At 47.6% G+C, this 15,765-nt stretch overlaps 1 protein-coding gene across 1 annotated transcript in view; it reads right to left on the bottom strand.

The window, feature by feature from the left end:
• The window catches only part of LOC119165528 (ATP-binding cassette sub-family C member 2), a 286,281-nt gene that overhangs the window by 55,275 nt on the left and 215,241 nt on the right, over positions 1 to 15,765 (bottom strand). The window contains exons 4-5 of the mRNA XM_037417681.2: positions 11,998 to 12,099; positions 8,865 to 9,074 (exon numbers count right to left, since the gene is read on the bottom strand). Of these exons, the coding sequence (XP_037273578.2) occupies positions 8,865 to 9,074; positions 11,998 to 12,099 (312 nt within the window). The remainder of the gene's footprint in view (positions 1 to 8,864; positions 9,075 to 11,997; positions 12,100 to 15,765) is intronic.

Raw genomic sequence — 15,765 nt, 5'->3', positions numbered from 1 at the left:
CAATGGCAATGGTTGGTTTGCGACGCCATCAGCCGAGCACGGCCGTCCCGATGGGCATGATCGTCTCGCGCAATCGCGTCGTGGGCATACTTCCTGGTGGACGAGGTATTAGCTGAGATGACTGTGTCCAGTGGTGAAGTCGGCTGTCTTCCGTACGTACAATCAGTAAAACGGCGAAATGCCCTCTGTGTCGTGACGGGATGAATTACACGCGAAAGTTGCGTATAGTTAGTCAAGGTCCCAGTCTCAGTGGTCGGGCGACACGTACATAGCGAGCATACTTGTTAAAGTACGGGTAAATCGTTCCGTGATGCCGTTTTTTTAGGATGGTAAGTGGTTGTGAGTTTGTGTAGCGTAGAACAAGAACGCAGAATCTCGGCAATAATTCGGAATAAAAATGTATGGCCACGGTCTGCAAGGAGTTGTCTCGGAGCACCGTGAATCAATATAACGTCCCGTAACAAGAAGAGTGCGACGTCGGTTGCACAGCTGGTCGGTAGAGCTCGTGTAATAGCGTAGCATGTAGCGTAGTCTGTAATCACGGCTATCTATTTGTTTCAAAATGTTGATGTGGGAACAGGATCAAGCATGTCTAACCCAACACGGCGAAATTGTTCCGCGGGTCGGTCGATTGGTTGAACATAACCAGAGGGTAGCAGCGACGGTGTTTTACGACATTGGAATAGGTCACACGTGGCTAGGTATTGGCGTACTGAGCGAGCAAGGCCTGGCCAAAAAAACGGCGCCGGACGTGCTCGCAGGTGCGGCATACGCCAAGGTGTCCAACCGTGAGAGCGTCTCAAACGTTTAGCCAGAACAATGAGAAGGTCAGGCCCATCAGGTCAGAATTCGTGGCGGTATAACACACCCTTTTAACTGACAAAGTAGCGAACGGAAGCATCATTTGGGGAAGATTTTGTACGGCTGATGATGTCAAAAAGCAATAGGCCGTGCTTCTTTTCTTCCCCAACGTTAAGGAAGTCGGACACTTACATGATAGAGTGCTCCGTGGGCTTGAAATTGTTCTCACAGTCGTCGACAGGGTACTGGGAGAGGCAATCGGCATCATGGTGTAGGCGCCCAGATTTGTGAACCACCGAACAGAAAAACTCTTGCAGGCGCAAAGCCCAGCGACTAAGACGGCCTTATGGATCTTTCAGGGAGTTAAGCCAGCAAAGCGCGTTGTGGTCGGGTACTACCAAAAATTGGCGTCTGTATAGACAATGTTGAAATTTTGCCACCGCCCGCACGAGAGCCAAGCACTCACGCTCTGTGATCGAATAGTTACGTTCAAGGGCGGATAGGAGGTGGCTGGCATATGCGATAACAGATGCATGACGACGTTGTTTCCTAGCCAGCACTGCACCAATGCCATGTCCACTTGTATCTGTACCAATTTCCATAGGGGCAGCAGGATTGAAGTGTGCCAGAATCAGAGGAGTAGTGAGAAGAGCGGTGACAGTCGAGAACACAGAAGCCTTTTCGGAGCCCCATAACAATGGGACGTCTTTCTTGAAGAGCTGCGTAAGCGGTCTAGCTATGTGCGCAAAATTTTTGAGAAAGCGTAGGAAGTAGAAACATAGTCCGATAAAGCTGCGTACATTATTCGCATGCAGATCGTGGTACAGGAACATATTGGCCGCACTGGTTTCAGCCGGGTCTAGTTGTACACCGTTGGCGTCTAATAAATGGCAAAGTACTGTGATTCGTTGACGTCCAAAGTGACATTTTGACGAGTTGAGCTGCAGTACAGCACGACAGAAGATGCCTATGACGGCTGAGAGGCGCTATAAATGAGTTTCAAATGTTGGTGAAAAGACGATGAGGTCGTCCAAGTAGCACAAGCAGGTGGACCAGTTGAATACTCTGAGAAGGGGGTTTATCATTCGTTTGAAGTGGCTGGAGCGTTATAAAGACTGAAATGCATGGTGTTGAACTGATATAGGCTGACGGGGGTGATGAAAGCCATATTTTCATAGCTCATTTCATCTACCTCTATCGACCAGTAGCTGAAAATAAATTCTCTCGAGGAAAAATAATGGGACCAATAGAGGCAATTAAGGGTATCATCTATTCATGGCAGAAGATACACGTATTTTTGGTGATTTTGTTTAGGTGTTGATAATAAACGCAGAAACGCCATGCACCGTTCTTCTTGCGGACAAGCACTACAGGATAAGCTCACGGACTCCAGCATGACTCAATGATGTCCTTGGCGAGCATCTTGGCAACCTCACTTTGAATAATGTCACGCTTGGCCACCGACATCCGATATGGGTTCCTTTGAATAGGATACTCATTACCAGTGTTTACGCGGTAAGTCATATCAGTAGCTTTACCAGCAAACGGCCGCTGAGATCAAAAACGTCGGTGTTGGACAGCAGAACCCGATGGAGCTCATCAGTCTGCTGCGGCGTCAAGTTGGAAGCGATCATCGACGCAATAGCACTGTCGGAGCAAGTGTCAGATCGATGTTGAGCGTGGGGGTCAGAAGGAGTGGCTGTGAGAAACGAAGGAGGGGACCCGGACTCAATAGCCTAGCTGCGTTGAAGGTCAAGGGATCAACCAAGCGGGCCAGTGCCCCTGACTCTAGCTCGTGGCTGCTGCACTTTCTTCCTCCTTTGTTTGCGACACACTTCCGCGGCAGGCAAATTGCCGCAAAGTTCTGATGCACAGTGGCGGAAGTTGACGCGGATATTGGTGAGCGAGATGTAGTGAAGGGGAGAGAAGCCTCGAGTGGTCAATCTTAAAAAACGGATGCGCAGGTAAGCTTGGGTCTTACAGTAGCCAGCATATGAACAATTTAATGAGCGACTGTTTGAGCTGCTGATGAGATTAGTGCTGGATGAGGCGGTGCTGCTGCTGCTACGGCTGTTTTTCTGCGACTCTTTTTTTTTTCGTATACGTCGTGTCCTGTGTCTTCTGATATTCAGTGCATGGCAATCTGGGAGTTGGTTTAAAATAACGGTTTTGTGGTTGAATCCTTGGAAGGTGGTTGCCGTGGTCGTAGATTCAATGAATCTAATGACAATAAATGTAAAAATGATGGGGTCTGGTCTTGCGGGAGAATTTGTTCAGTGTCGCTATGATGTTCAGAATAATTGGTCACGTTGTTAGCCATGCTCAGGGCATACTGGGAACTTTTGCACTTCTTGCGTCACTTGTAGCATGAGGAGTCTGATCTTGCCCTGCTCTCGTAAACTCACGAAGTCTCTTGATAACTTGCACGCTTTTTAGAGTGATGTTCATCGTATGCTCCTGGAGATGCATCTGAAGCTTCTGTAGGCGCTGTGCAGCTATTTCCTGCTTGTCCACGGGAGGGGTCAGGTAGTCTCTCGCATGCGCTTGGTAGTAAAATGCACCGGACCTGGGTGAAGACGCCTGAATTGAGGATTTTTCTTCCTCTTCCCACGAGAGCAACGATGATGCAGAAGCTTTCTGACCTTTCCATGCAGCAGCCCCATCAATCAAGGGTATCTTGGCCGCTTTCAATGGCGTCGGAGACACGTTCATGTGCACTGTTGTCGGCAGTGGAGTATCGGAGTCTGGTTGGGGGTTACGAACAATTACGTACATCGGTCTGATGTCCTTGTTTGAAAGCTACGGAGCTATCGCGGAATACTTGAAGCCATCGCCGCCACAGAGGTGCATCCGTTTGTGGCTTACAAGGGAATGCGAAGTCAATGACGATTCTTTTTCCTCGCTTGACGACGATGAGGACGGTGCTGAAGAATTCTGGTTATGTTGACCAGTGACATCGCCAAGTACAGGAATATCGGCCGCATACGAAAGCAGTGGAGATTTGGACACATCCTCTGTGGCCGGTAGCGGAATGTCGGTCTCCGTCGCAGCGTCGCACACACATCAACCCGATGTTTTTGGTTCAATACGTTTGACTTGTGGTGGCAAGATTCTCAGCCATGGCGGCTAATTTGATGGAATCATTGCAGGAGTTTCCCGGCGACTTGTCGATAACAGTGTGTCTCGCTTCGCGAGAGTCCTCGTTTCCGCTGGTTTCCTGCATTAGATGCGTGGCGTAGTGCTGGAGCTGTGCGGTGTGGCGCTCGTACATCCATCGCAGGTCTCTGGCGTCAGGCACCAACTTCTTGTGATGTTGAGTGGCGTCGTAGACGGTCATGGAGTCCATAAACCTGGCTGAATGTGGCTTGTAGCCACGCTTCCGCTCCCATTCCCGACCGTTGACTTCCTTGGGCTTCAAGGGAGACGAACTGGAGACCCTACCACCAGAATGAGGTCTGAGGCGCATGCGGGACGAGAAGTAGGGCTCCACGTGTTGTTTGCGATAAGGCAATTACTGGGGGTACATTGCACCACATGACAGCTATTACATGTTCGTCCTTTCTGTCTGGGAAGTAGGAGTGCTTCAACAAGCTGTGGTTAAAGTCGTGAGAAACCGAGTCTTTGTAGTCGATGCACTTAATGCACCAAAGTTTCCCTCGCCCATCGAAATCTCCGTGGCACACCTTCCGAACCAGTCTTTGCACCCAAGAACGGAGGATCGCGTTCAAAGTGACAGTTTTTCCAGCGTGTACCTAAAAATCATCAACTGGTGGATATAAGTTCGAGGTAAACTGTCTGTAGGTTTGCGCGCGACGAACTGCGTAGCTTGGGTTAGTTCGATGCGAGGTACTGGATTTGCAGTCGGGAAGCGTTGAGAAGTTAATGTCGCGGTCCGCTGGGACCATGAGACAAGAGTATTCGTGAGACCGGTTGATGGTGTAGTCGTGGCCTGCTGCGACGTCAGACAGAGGAGGCAACAGACCGGATGAAGACGAAGTCAAAGTCTGGTGCAATGTCGAGACGATAGGTATCATGAAGGTGATTGAATGTGGAGTCTCGACTTGCTGCGACGTCAGAGCGAGAGGAGTCGACAGACCGGACGAAACGAAGTGGCTGCCTGCTTCGATTTCGAGGTGAGGCAGGTCGAAAGGCTGATCGAAGACGACGTCGCCGTGGGTTGTGATGTGTATGCGAGAGGCTCACCGAGTTAGGTGGATGTGACTATGATGGGCGCTCGTGGGGCTCGCGGCCGCGGTGCGACTGCGCGGCGAACCCTTGCTTGAGCCCAGATGACACGATCTTCGTATTCGTTGGCGATAGTCAGGTCTGCCTCCAAGTCCTCGCCAAGTAGCGCAGCTTGAATCTCCTTGTCGATGGTGATGAGGTGAGCGTGTTTCGCCACAATGATTTCGATGAGCTCCTGGAGCTTGTGAGCAGGGGCTATCGAGCCTGCCAGTAGGGTGTCAAGAGTTGATATTGCCTTTGTGATGGCTGTCCCGTAGAAGCCACGCTGTACTCGGAGTTGATCAATTGTCGAAGTCGAGGGCCAGACGACCGGGTGGGTTTCGGCATTAGAACGGATTGTGAGAAACGATGAAGGAGAACCAGACTCGATCGTCTGTCTGCATTGAAGGTCGAGGGATCAACTGAGCAAGCCAGCGTCCCTGGCTTGTGCTAGTGGCCGCCACCCCTTCTTCCTCCTTTATTTGCAACAGTGGACATTGTGAAAACATCTACCGCGTTATCTTCTAAGGTGCAGAGCAACGCCAAGAAGAACCCTTGTGGCAGCACTTGAGGTGTCAAGCTAAAGTTGACAACTGGGAAGCACGTAGAAATACCTGCGACGGACAGAATGGTGTGCGGTAATGTAATGCCGCGCTGTTTATGAGGACATCGGTGATAGGGGTCAGAACATAGTCACCATCGAGAACTGGAGGTGTTAAGACCAGCTACGTAGGTCAGTGTCTGCGGAGGGAGGCGCGCATGTCCCGTTGTGCAGAAGTGATTCGGCCGTTGTGCAAGAGACTGTTGCGGACAAATGTAGACAGAGCGTACCGGCCGAACACACTATGAAGGAAGAATGCGCCGAAAGCGATTCGAAGCCTATTATTACGTCATGGGGACATTTATCAAGGATGGTGTGAAGAGAACAACTGTGTGTCGATCCACAATGCTTACACGAGTGGAGCACAATTCAACGATATATGCTATTCCGCCATCCGCAACATGGATGAACTGAGTGGTCGCAGGTGTGAGAACCTTTTTTAGCTTGTCGCGAAAATCACTCGTCGTCATGGAAAGTTGAGCGCCGGTGTCGACAAGAGCAGTGACATGTACGCCATCTACTTGTATGTCTATAAGGTTTCGCTTTGTCTGTATTGTCAAGAGAGGATTTTCTGTCAGTCCACACGATGCAGTGCCACCTTTAGGGGGTGCAACACTTAGTTTTCTATTAGGGAACCTCGTGGGAAGACGGGGGAAGATGGTCGGCGGGGCAGTGGAGAACGAGACTGGCGACGTTGAGAGGATAGAGAGCGGGATTAGCGGTGCTCAATGGCAGGTTCCTGGGCAAAATGGTCGGAGCTGGTCTCATGGCGATAGGAGGGAATTCTATGCAATTTGCTAAGGATAAGCTTGTGCAGGAGGACCCCAATGACTTCGGCAGTGGCGAGAAATGTGCCGGATTCAGTGACACTAGAAGCAGATCCGCTTGTAGTCGTGTGTTCGGCATGCCGACAGATGACGGAAAGTTGAGAGAGAGCTGGTCGGAAAGGGGCGTGCAGGCGTGCATTGTGGCTGGAAGTCGGTGCGGGGTGGCGGTGAAATAGAGTAAATTCCCAAGCTGGCGATTTCCTTCTTGACGACTGCTTGAATGAGGGGCAACATAATTAAAGGAGAGTGGTCAGTGGACGTTGGTCCAACCTTAGATAGAGCAGCCGCTTCAAGTCCTCACCTGACGAGTCACGTTAAGTTCTCACAGCTGTCTGGTGGATGATATGTGTCGAGACACGAGGACGTCGCAGTGGCGTTCCGAAGGCACTGGAACTGATTGGAGCTGCGCCTGCTTTTAGCTTGTTGCAACCGGCAGCATTCTTGAGTAATGACATCAACAGATGACACATTGTTGTATATCAACAAGTGTAATGCATCGTCGGGGATACCCTTTTGAATATGCGCTACTTTGTCAGACTCGGGCATGTTTTCATCAGCTTGGCGGCATAGTGCAAGGACCGCCTGAATGTAACAGATGTAGGACTCCGAAGAAGTTTGTGCGCGAGTCAACAACTCATTCTTCGCATCTTGACGACTACCAAAGGGGTTCCTAAAAAGCTCAGAGATCTTTTCTTTGAAGCTGTCCCAGCCTGTAATGTCATGCTCGTGATTTTCGATCCGAACACGAGGGGTTCAGTAGAGATAAAAAATGACGTTCACGAGCACAAGTGTGGAGTCCCACTTGTAAGTGGCTCTGATGCGTTCGTAGATGCGGAGCCACTTTGGACATTGGAACCCTCGTGGCTCGAGAACACGCCAGGGTATTTGAGGGCGGAAAGCGTCACGAAAGTTTTTGATGATTTATATGTGGAGTTTAACGTCCCAAAACCACCGTATGTATATGAGAGACGCCGTAGTGGAGGGCTCCGGAAATTTCGATCCCCTGGGGTTCTTTAACGTGGACCCAATTTGAGCACACGGGCCTACAACATTACCGCCTCCATCGGAAATGCAGCCGCCGCAGCTGGGATTCGATCCCGCGACCTACGGGTCAGTAGCCGAGTACCTTAACTAGACCAACGCGGCGGGGCGAAAGTTGTTGCGGGCGCTGGGTTGGCAGGCCGGGCAGAAGGGCGGGTGACCGTAGAGAATGTAGCCGAGTCTTGAGAGGTCATGTTGAAAGCCGCGAGAGAGCATCCGCTTCGGAGTTCCGTGGTGAAAACGGTGATCATACAACTCCTCCAAATATGTTACGAGAAGGAGACCGACTCGGAGGAGTAGTCACAGATGTATTTACAGCCGGTTAAGCGAGCAGCGCCAGCCACAGAGATTAGCTCGCGCCAGTTTGTCTGCTTTGACTTCTCCATCTCCATGCATGTAGAAATATAACCAGTTGTTTCCACTTGCGCGATGCCAACTGGAACATGCCTATCAGCAACACGCCTATCATGCCTATCAGCAATATGAAGCGCTGCTGCTCACGATGATATTGGCCCTGGACACTGTTACAGAAATCAAATCCAGTGCATGGCAACAAACCGCAATCGACGCTACCTCGAAGTGACGGCTGTATCAAAGGAGTACATATTTAATGTTTATGTAATTGGGTAAGCAGCAATGCAACCACTATTGACGTTTCACGAAGATTAGCGTCTATTCAAAAAATAAATCCAAGACCTCACGTAGCTCCGTAGTAAAAGTCAGGGTCCAGTTGAGCCCTGACATTTGTTTTTTTTTTTGCCTTCGTCTGGTCGACGGCACCAATGTCGGGTATTTCTTAACACTCGTGCGGTAAATATGGTCGTCTGTGTTCTCGTTGTTCCTCGGTAGACACTAAGTGTCAATCACCCATGGCTCATACCCGTTTACCAGAAGCATATACCCAACCGTGGAATTGTGCCGCTGGCTGGCGAGAAGTGTTTGACGATGCACGTGACGGCATTGAGAAAATATTCATATCTTGCTCAGCGCATGATATTCATCAAACCATCTTACCCTCCCATGCTAATTTTCGTTTACGCCAAGCTATATGGGTGACCACGACCGCACCCAAATGTAAGCGGCTAGATAGATAAATGGATAGGTACGCTCAAATTCGCCGAAGTACGCTAAGCAAAGCTTCGCATTCATTATTTATACAGGGGTGAAGAAGACACGCGAAAGCGTACATTTTTGTGTCTTACGTGTCTTCTTAGATCCAGTCAAACTGTTTGCGCCATGAATTTCAGTTCAGCGTTTGGCCTACCAAGACGAGCTGAAGTCAGAATATGTACGCCGTCTTTGCAAATGAATGTTTTGCGCTTTTGTTCTATTCAGGTGTGGAACACCTATTTTTCCTCTGTCTAGCTCACCTTTTCCCGCGAATGAACTGTGAATGTGACGTGCTTTAGGGAGTCCTCCAGCACAGTGGGCCTGTAAGAGGCGCTAAAGTCTTGGAACTCGACTCGTCCTTCCGTGGGCCACGTTGAGTCGACCAGGTGAAGTGGAGTCACAGCCGTGCCTTTTGTCGAGTCTGGCCCGCTATGCCTTTTTTGCTCGACGGCTGCCTTCTCTACCTCTGCCTGCGTTAGAAACGACGTATTCGGCACTGAAAACCTTGACCTCGAAACGGCAAAACAAAAGAAAAGAGCATCGATGATGTCTAGGCAGTTTCGGGGGAGATATTATGTTGGCGATGGAGGCGGAACTAAAGTAAACGTCACGACAGGACGATAGGGAGCCGACAACCAATGAACGAGCTGCAGACATTCAGAAATCTACTCAGGAACGTTTTTGCGGCCGAGTTGGTGCCTGAGTTTTCTGAACGTGTTCATTTCGCGCAAGGCTAAAATATGTAAAAAGGCACAGAGGAAAAATACAGAGAAGCGCCAAACTGCCAAGTGTTGAGTGCCGGCGAAAGTGGCAACTCAAGGAAACTTCCACGCGTTCGCAGTGGCGTTAAAGTGTGTAATCAACAAGTCAATGGGCAAACTGTCAATTTAGCAGAATTTTTTGAATTCGTACAATACAAGAGAGGTGTGACCGACACCGGCGGACCTATTTCTTTATTATAAAGCGCTTTTTAAAGTGTACTCACCGTTCGGACAAATATTTGCCATAGTTTTTAGCTGGCTTGACATCTGGCGCACATGGACACGCCTTAACGTGCACCGGCAGACGCACACCATCACTTTTAACAATGCTATTGACCTCCTCCTTCAGGCAGTCATTAATTAATTTTTTTGTTCGACTGGTTACGTTTGGTATGTTGACGTCGCAATTTCATTCCACTGCGTATGCGTGAACAATTTCTTGATATCCGGCCTTTGCAGACAATTATTAGTCGGCAACTAGGTGCTCCTCTGTGTCTTTCCTGTATCTTTTTTTTGAAATTTCAAATGCGACTGCAATTCTTAGTTGGGCTATGTCAGGCATCCGTCGGCATCCGTCCACTGCCTTCTCCCTTAGAAACAGCTGCGGGCGCATGCGTCAACCGGAGCCCACACCTCCTTGACTTTAACGTTACTTGCCATCGCCTCAATGCAGTGCGTTCGAAACGCGTTTTTAGCGTTGGTGCTGACAGCGTTTGTGTAGCGAGTTTTAACCGTGAACGCTGGCTACTGGAGCTGGAAACGCGTACAGCGTTTCTCACGAGAGAAAAATGCCTCGTGCGGCGATTGGCGCAATTCGCTGCACCGTGTAAGAAAAATAAATAACGCACTATTATTCTCACGCTGGCTTCTCACGTATTAAACTCCGTTATGTACGCTACGCAATCTATTTTAATTTTTTCACAATTTCGTTCGGGGAGGTGCGGGAATTTTTTTGCGCTGCGTCAGAATTAACGCGTTCAGAAAATTCAGAAGTGTCTCAGACATACGCAATCAAAACAAACGGGAGGAAAGGAAGATGAAAGCTCAATATGAAAATATCTCCACACAGATTTTGCGTGATCCAGCCCTCGTTTTGAAAAGCGGACATCAAAGGTAGAGCAGACCTTTTCTTCAGCGCAATAAAGAATAAAAAAATAGTGCAGATGAACCTTCGTACAGGCAGCCATTGTTTTTTAGAACCTTGTAGTTCAATAGCGCAATTGCCTCGTGTGTTTGTCTATTTATTTATCGATACAGCTCGCAAATATTCTGGCCCATGCAGGAGCGGCAATACAAAGACAAAGTGTTCACAACAGACTGACAATGCGAGAACAAAAGCGAACTGTACGTAAAATGAATACAATCTGTAGTATAAGATATCAAAAAACGCCTAATACTATAAGCCATCAAAGAAAGAAACACAAGCTCTGCGCAACACTTACACAGGTAAAAACTACGCCGCAAAACTCTTCAGAAAAGAGAAGTGAACTGCATACAGCATAGAATTTATAACAAATTAAAAAAGATTTGAAACACAACTCAACTTTATGCTGCAGAAAAAAAGGTTTCCTAACTCCTCTGTAAAGTTCCTTGGTTGTATGACATGAAAATATAAAAAATAACATTATGTTATGTTTCGCCGAAAAAAAAACTCATGTGGGATTCGGTTTTGACATATATTGGCGTAAAAGAAGAATTCTATGTGTGTGTGTCTAGCAGACCATGTTTTTAAGGGAGCTGAAAGCGGGGCAAATGAAGGCAGTTTCTCCTCCTATGATGTTTTGTATAGGAACTGTAGATAACTGAGATTACGGCATTATTAGAGTCAACTTATTCTATTGGTAAGCGTTAGTACTGACTGGAAATCTTCAATATTTTTCGAAAACAAATACTTTGAACGGGCTCCAATTCATAGTGTTGTTTTTGGTGTGACAATTTCATAAATATTGTAAACGACTTGTGTTAATATTTTGTGTGGTTGTTAGTTGGTTTCGTGGTTGAATGAGTCGTTGGGTGGGGATTTTTTCAAACAATTGGCGCGGTATTAGGGTAAGCAAAGCGCAAAGGTGGGTAATTCGATTCTTCATGGCAAAAAGCTAACGTTTTGGTTGAATAGAAATCCTTAGCAGTTTGTTTTGTAACCGGTGCGTTGATTGATCCGAGTCGCCACCCATTCTATGACCATTATCACGTCCTGCCTGCCACGGTGGTCTAGTGGCTAAGGCTCTCGACTGCTGACCCGCAGGTCGCGGGATCGAATTTCGGGACCTGCGGCACCTGCGGGATTCAAATGGTTGAGTCCAGAACCCCAAGTGGTCGAAATTTGCAGAGCCCTTCACAAGGGCATCTCTGATATTCATATGTCAGTTTCGGGACGTTAAACTCCAATATATATTGTTCTTATTATTCCCATGCCCTGACCACCAGACGAGCCTCAACAAATCTAGTGCTGGTCCTTCTTATGACCTCTTTCTAGCGCCGTCTTCAGTGTGTGACGAAACGCTTATGAAAAAGCCCTCCGAAGTTCCTGCTTCCCTCCAGCAGCCTTTCTAGATCAAACGGCAGAAAATACTTTGAGGTTGAACCGCCTAATACGTCTAACTTATAGCGCACCAAACAGTGTCTGGTTTACCTCTTTCAGCAACTCCGTGAACTCGATGTCACGCTCCAAAGCTACCAAAATTTGCGTCATCCCCAGGTAGGTTATGCAGAGCATGGACATAGTCGTTGGAATCTGTTGAAAAAAGAAACAATGCATTTGCCCATATTGCCCAAACCATTTTAAAGGTGAAGCAATTCTAAGCAAACTTCGGTGACTTTGAGCATATCTATCTATCTATCTATCTATCTATCTATCTATCTATCTATCTATCTATCTATCTATCTATCTATCTATCTATCTATCTATCTATCTATCTATCTATCTATCTATCTATCTATCTATCTATCTATCTATCTATCTATCTATCTATCTATCTATCTATCTATCTATCTATCTATCAAGCCCCTTAAAGCTCTAACTCTCCTGGATGTTTTGATAATCGGTTCTATACCCGAATCGGTGTGGCGGAACAAGGCTGTATGAACTATATGACGAGTACAAGTTACTTGTCGTAACATGAAAAGAATGACGTGTATGCCATGAATGAGATAACTTACATGTTATGACTTTGCTGCTCTTACGATGGTTTCGTTCACATTACATTTTGCAAAACTAGTATGGTATGACATGACTGCATGCCGAAAATGAGTGACAGGCCATAACGTGAAATTTATGACATATTTGCCGCGTAACACATGACTACACGCCACGCTCACGTTGCGCTCTCGCTAGCTTCGCGCTCTCACTAGCTTCAAATGTACCACATTTGGTATTACGTGACGTGAATGGATCACGAAGGTATTCGACTAGTGCAAGCATGATAATAATTACATGCGTTTCATGTAAGGGCATGACATCATGCTACACTAAAGATGAGCTCGCAGCCGTTTCGCTAGCTTCACATATGCCAAATTTAGTATTGCGTGACGTGAATGGACAGCGAAGGTATGTGACATGTAAAAAATGATAACTATGACATGTGTGTCACTTATGGACGTGACTACATGCCGGGCTGACGATGCGCTCACGGCCATTGCGCTTACTTCAGTATATCAATTTTGGTATTATGTGACCTGAATGGACGACGAAGGTCAATGGCATATCCAAACATGATAATCATTCATGATATGCGTGTCATGCAAAACATGACTACATGCTACGCTAATAGCACGCTCATGAACGTTTCGCCAGATTAACAGGTACGAAAAGTGATATGCGTCACGTGAATAGATTATGAAGACAAATGACACGTTCAAACATGATAATCATGACAAGCGTGTCATGTGAAAACATTACTACATGCTACGCTCACTATGTGCTCTCGGCTGTTTCGCTAGCTTCACACATACCAAAGTAGGAACTAAGCGACGTGAATGAACAATGAAGGTAAATGAAACGTCTAAAAATGATAATCTATACATGTGTGTAAAGTAAATAATGACTACATGCTACGCTCATAGCACGCTCAAGAAACTTTCGCTAGCTTCACATTTACCAAATTCAGTATTACGGGCGTGAATGGACTATGAACACAAAGGCTAGGTGCAAATTTGAGAATCATGATATTGAAGTCATTTACGGCACAATTTACGAGCGCCTAGAAACTTTGTGCTGAATTTAAAGTAACATATCAACTTTCATCATTCGGGCTTGGTATATCATCGATACCAACTACACGTGAAATGTGCCATTTTGTTTCATGAAATTTGGTGTAGTCGTGCCGGCATATAATCATTCAATCAACCAGTTCCTATTATTACGAGGAAAGCATTGTTTGATAAAGAATTTAAAACATTCTTACGGGGTCCTGACGTGAACAAAGAGAGCAGACTTCAGGTAGAAGATCAAACTGTTTATTTCGGTCGAACTTGTGGCCACGCGAAAGGAAAGTTAGTTTAGAGCAAGACACTGGCACTTATAGCGGCGTACACAGCGTGAGTCGTCCATCAACTGACAAACATCGAAGCGTACTGGCATTTTTGACCTTGCCATCAAGTTTTCTAGCGTTATTACTAGCAGCGACGTGGGTTCCATAAATACGACGTTCACCAAAAGGGCTTCACAAAATGATCTACAATAATCATGAATTTTCCAGAAAAGTGTAGCACAGTTTGGCTCGATGTGGAGAGAAGTATTTTCTTGAATAGGGTGCCATTATACCACAACAACGACAATAATTCACGCTTGAAACCTTTGGAAAATTGGCAGCCTTGCCCTTGAGGTATTCCACAAGGCCCTTGATTTCAGGGTGGGCATGCTGTCACTCTGCAAAATCATTGACGTTGATGGTTCACAGAAAGCAGTCGCAGTTCTCGTTGTCCTGCAGCGGTGGGTCAACGGGGACGCGGAACAGGCAATCGGCGTCAGAAAGCCTTGGCCCTGACTTGTAGACGACGGTGATGTCGAATTACTGAAGTCACATTCCCCATCGTGGGAGGCCACCTGAAGGGTCCTTGAAGTTAGTTAGCCAACAGAGTGCATGGTGGTCGCTCAAAACTTGGAGGTAGCTTGGAGGTAGCTTTTGTTGTGGACTAGTTGACTTCCATCTTAGATAGCGACCTGCTCGCATAATCAATGAGCCTTTTGAGGCCACACTCTAAGGCAGAGTTACCCGAAAAAGAAGCAACGGAGCCCATTAGGCGCTCGCGATGAACGTATAGACGAGACAACCACTGGGGGAAGCGCGCGCGATGAACGGATGAACGGAGCAACCATAGGGGGAAGCGTGCCACGCGATACCACTTAGTCTCCAAACACGCTCCACTGGAGATGAACCGCCCGGGGATTGCAGGCAGTGCAAAAAGCGTTGCCAAGGTGACCACCCTCCTTCTTCACTGAACACAAGTCCTTCTACTCTTCTGCTGGCTCAGTTCTTCCACGTATTTTACCGGCGACGGTTCAGTTACGTCGCGCTCAGAGTGCTCGAAAACGGCCGCATGGTTTGACGATATAAGAATTACGACGTGGTTCTTGTGTGTACACTTCGATGAGCGTGGGCTCCTGTTTTTGCGTTTCGCTGCATCCATGAAGTCTGGAGCAAGCCTCGACACATCACCACGCCACGCTGTGTATCTTCAAGATAGTCACGTTCAAGATAGTCCCGTTCAAGAGGCTTCACGTTCAATCACGTTCAATAGGCTTCAAGATAGTCACGTTCAAATCACGACAGCAACAGTTGGGAAGGCCAATATGGCGCCCGAGAAAACAACAGGACTATCGAATATATACTTCATCCCGACTCAGGGCAGAAAACAGCACTGGATTCTAAGGAAAGCAGGTTATCATTCTTTATTCTACTCTACTTGTGTGTGCGATACGAATCACGCTTGCCGGCAACGGGCTCGGTCGTATTGCATATCGCACACACGAAATTCTTCAGAAAGGTCAGCTTCGGCGTCTGCAGTTCACCTGTGCTTTGCGACCACCTGGAAATTGGCCGCCATTGCCGTCGGCATCCCGTACGCGCGCTCGAGTGCTCGCCTGTCTTCGCCGACGCGATGAGCTCCGAGCTGACGATTTTAAGCTGAGATCTCGTCGCTGTGTTGGGAGTCGTCGAAAACACGTTGCAGGTTCTCGTAAAGAGCTTGGTTGTAGTATGTCGCGCGCTGTAAGTGCACCAGCTCGGGCTGGCGGGACTTTCCCTAGCATCGGAACTCACTGAAAATTAGTCGGCATTGCATTTAGCTTTCCCTTCAGTCAGTAGCAAGCATCTCGGTGCCGTCCGCTGGCCATTGCGGCAGGCTTGCGTTTGCGCACTGCACTCGCTCGAGTTTGTGGAAAAGGGCCGCATTACCGTCG

The sequence above is a fragment of the Rhipicephalus microplus genome, chromosome 9, assembly GCF_043290135.1.
Source record: "Rhipicephalus microplus isolate Deutch F79 chromosome 9, USDA_Rmic, whole genome shotgun sequence".
In the NCBI taxonomy this organism is placed as follows: Eukaryota; Metazoa; Arthropoda; class Arachnida; order Ixodida; family Ixodidae; genus Rhipicephalus; species Rhipicephalus microplus.
The sequence above is the reverse complement of the archived record's forward strand: the minus strand, read 5'-3'. Positions and strand labels throughout refer to the sequence as shown.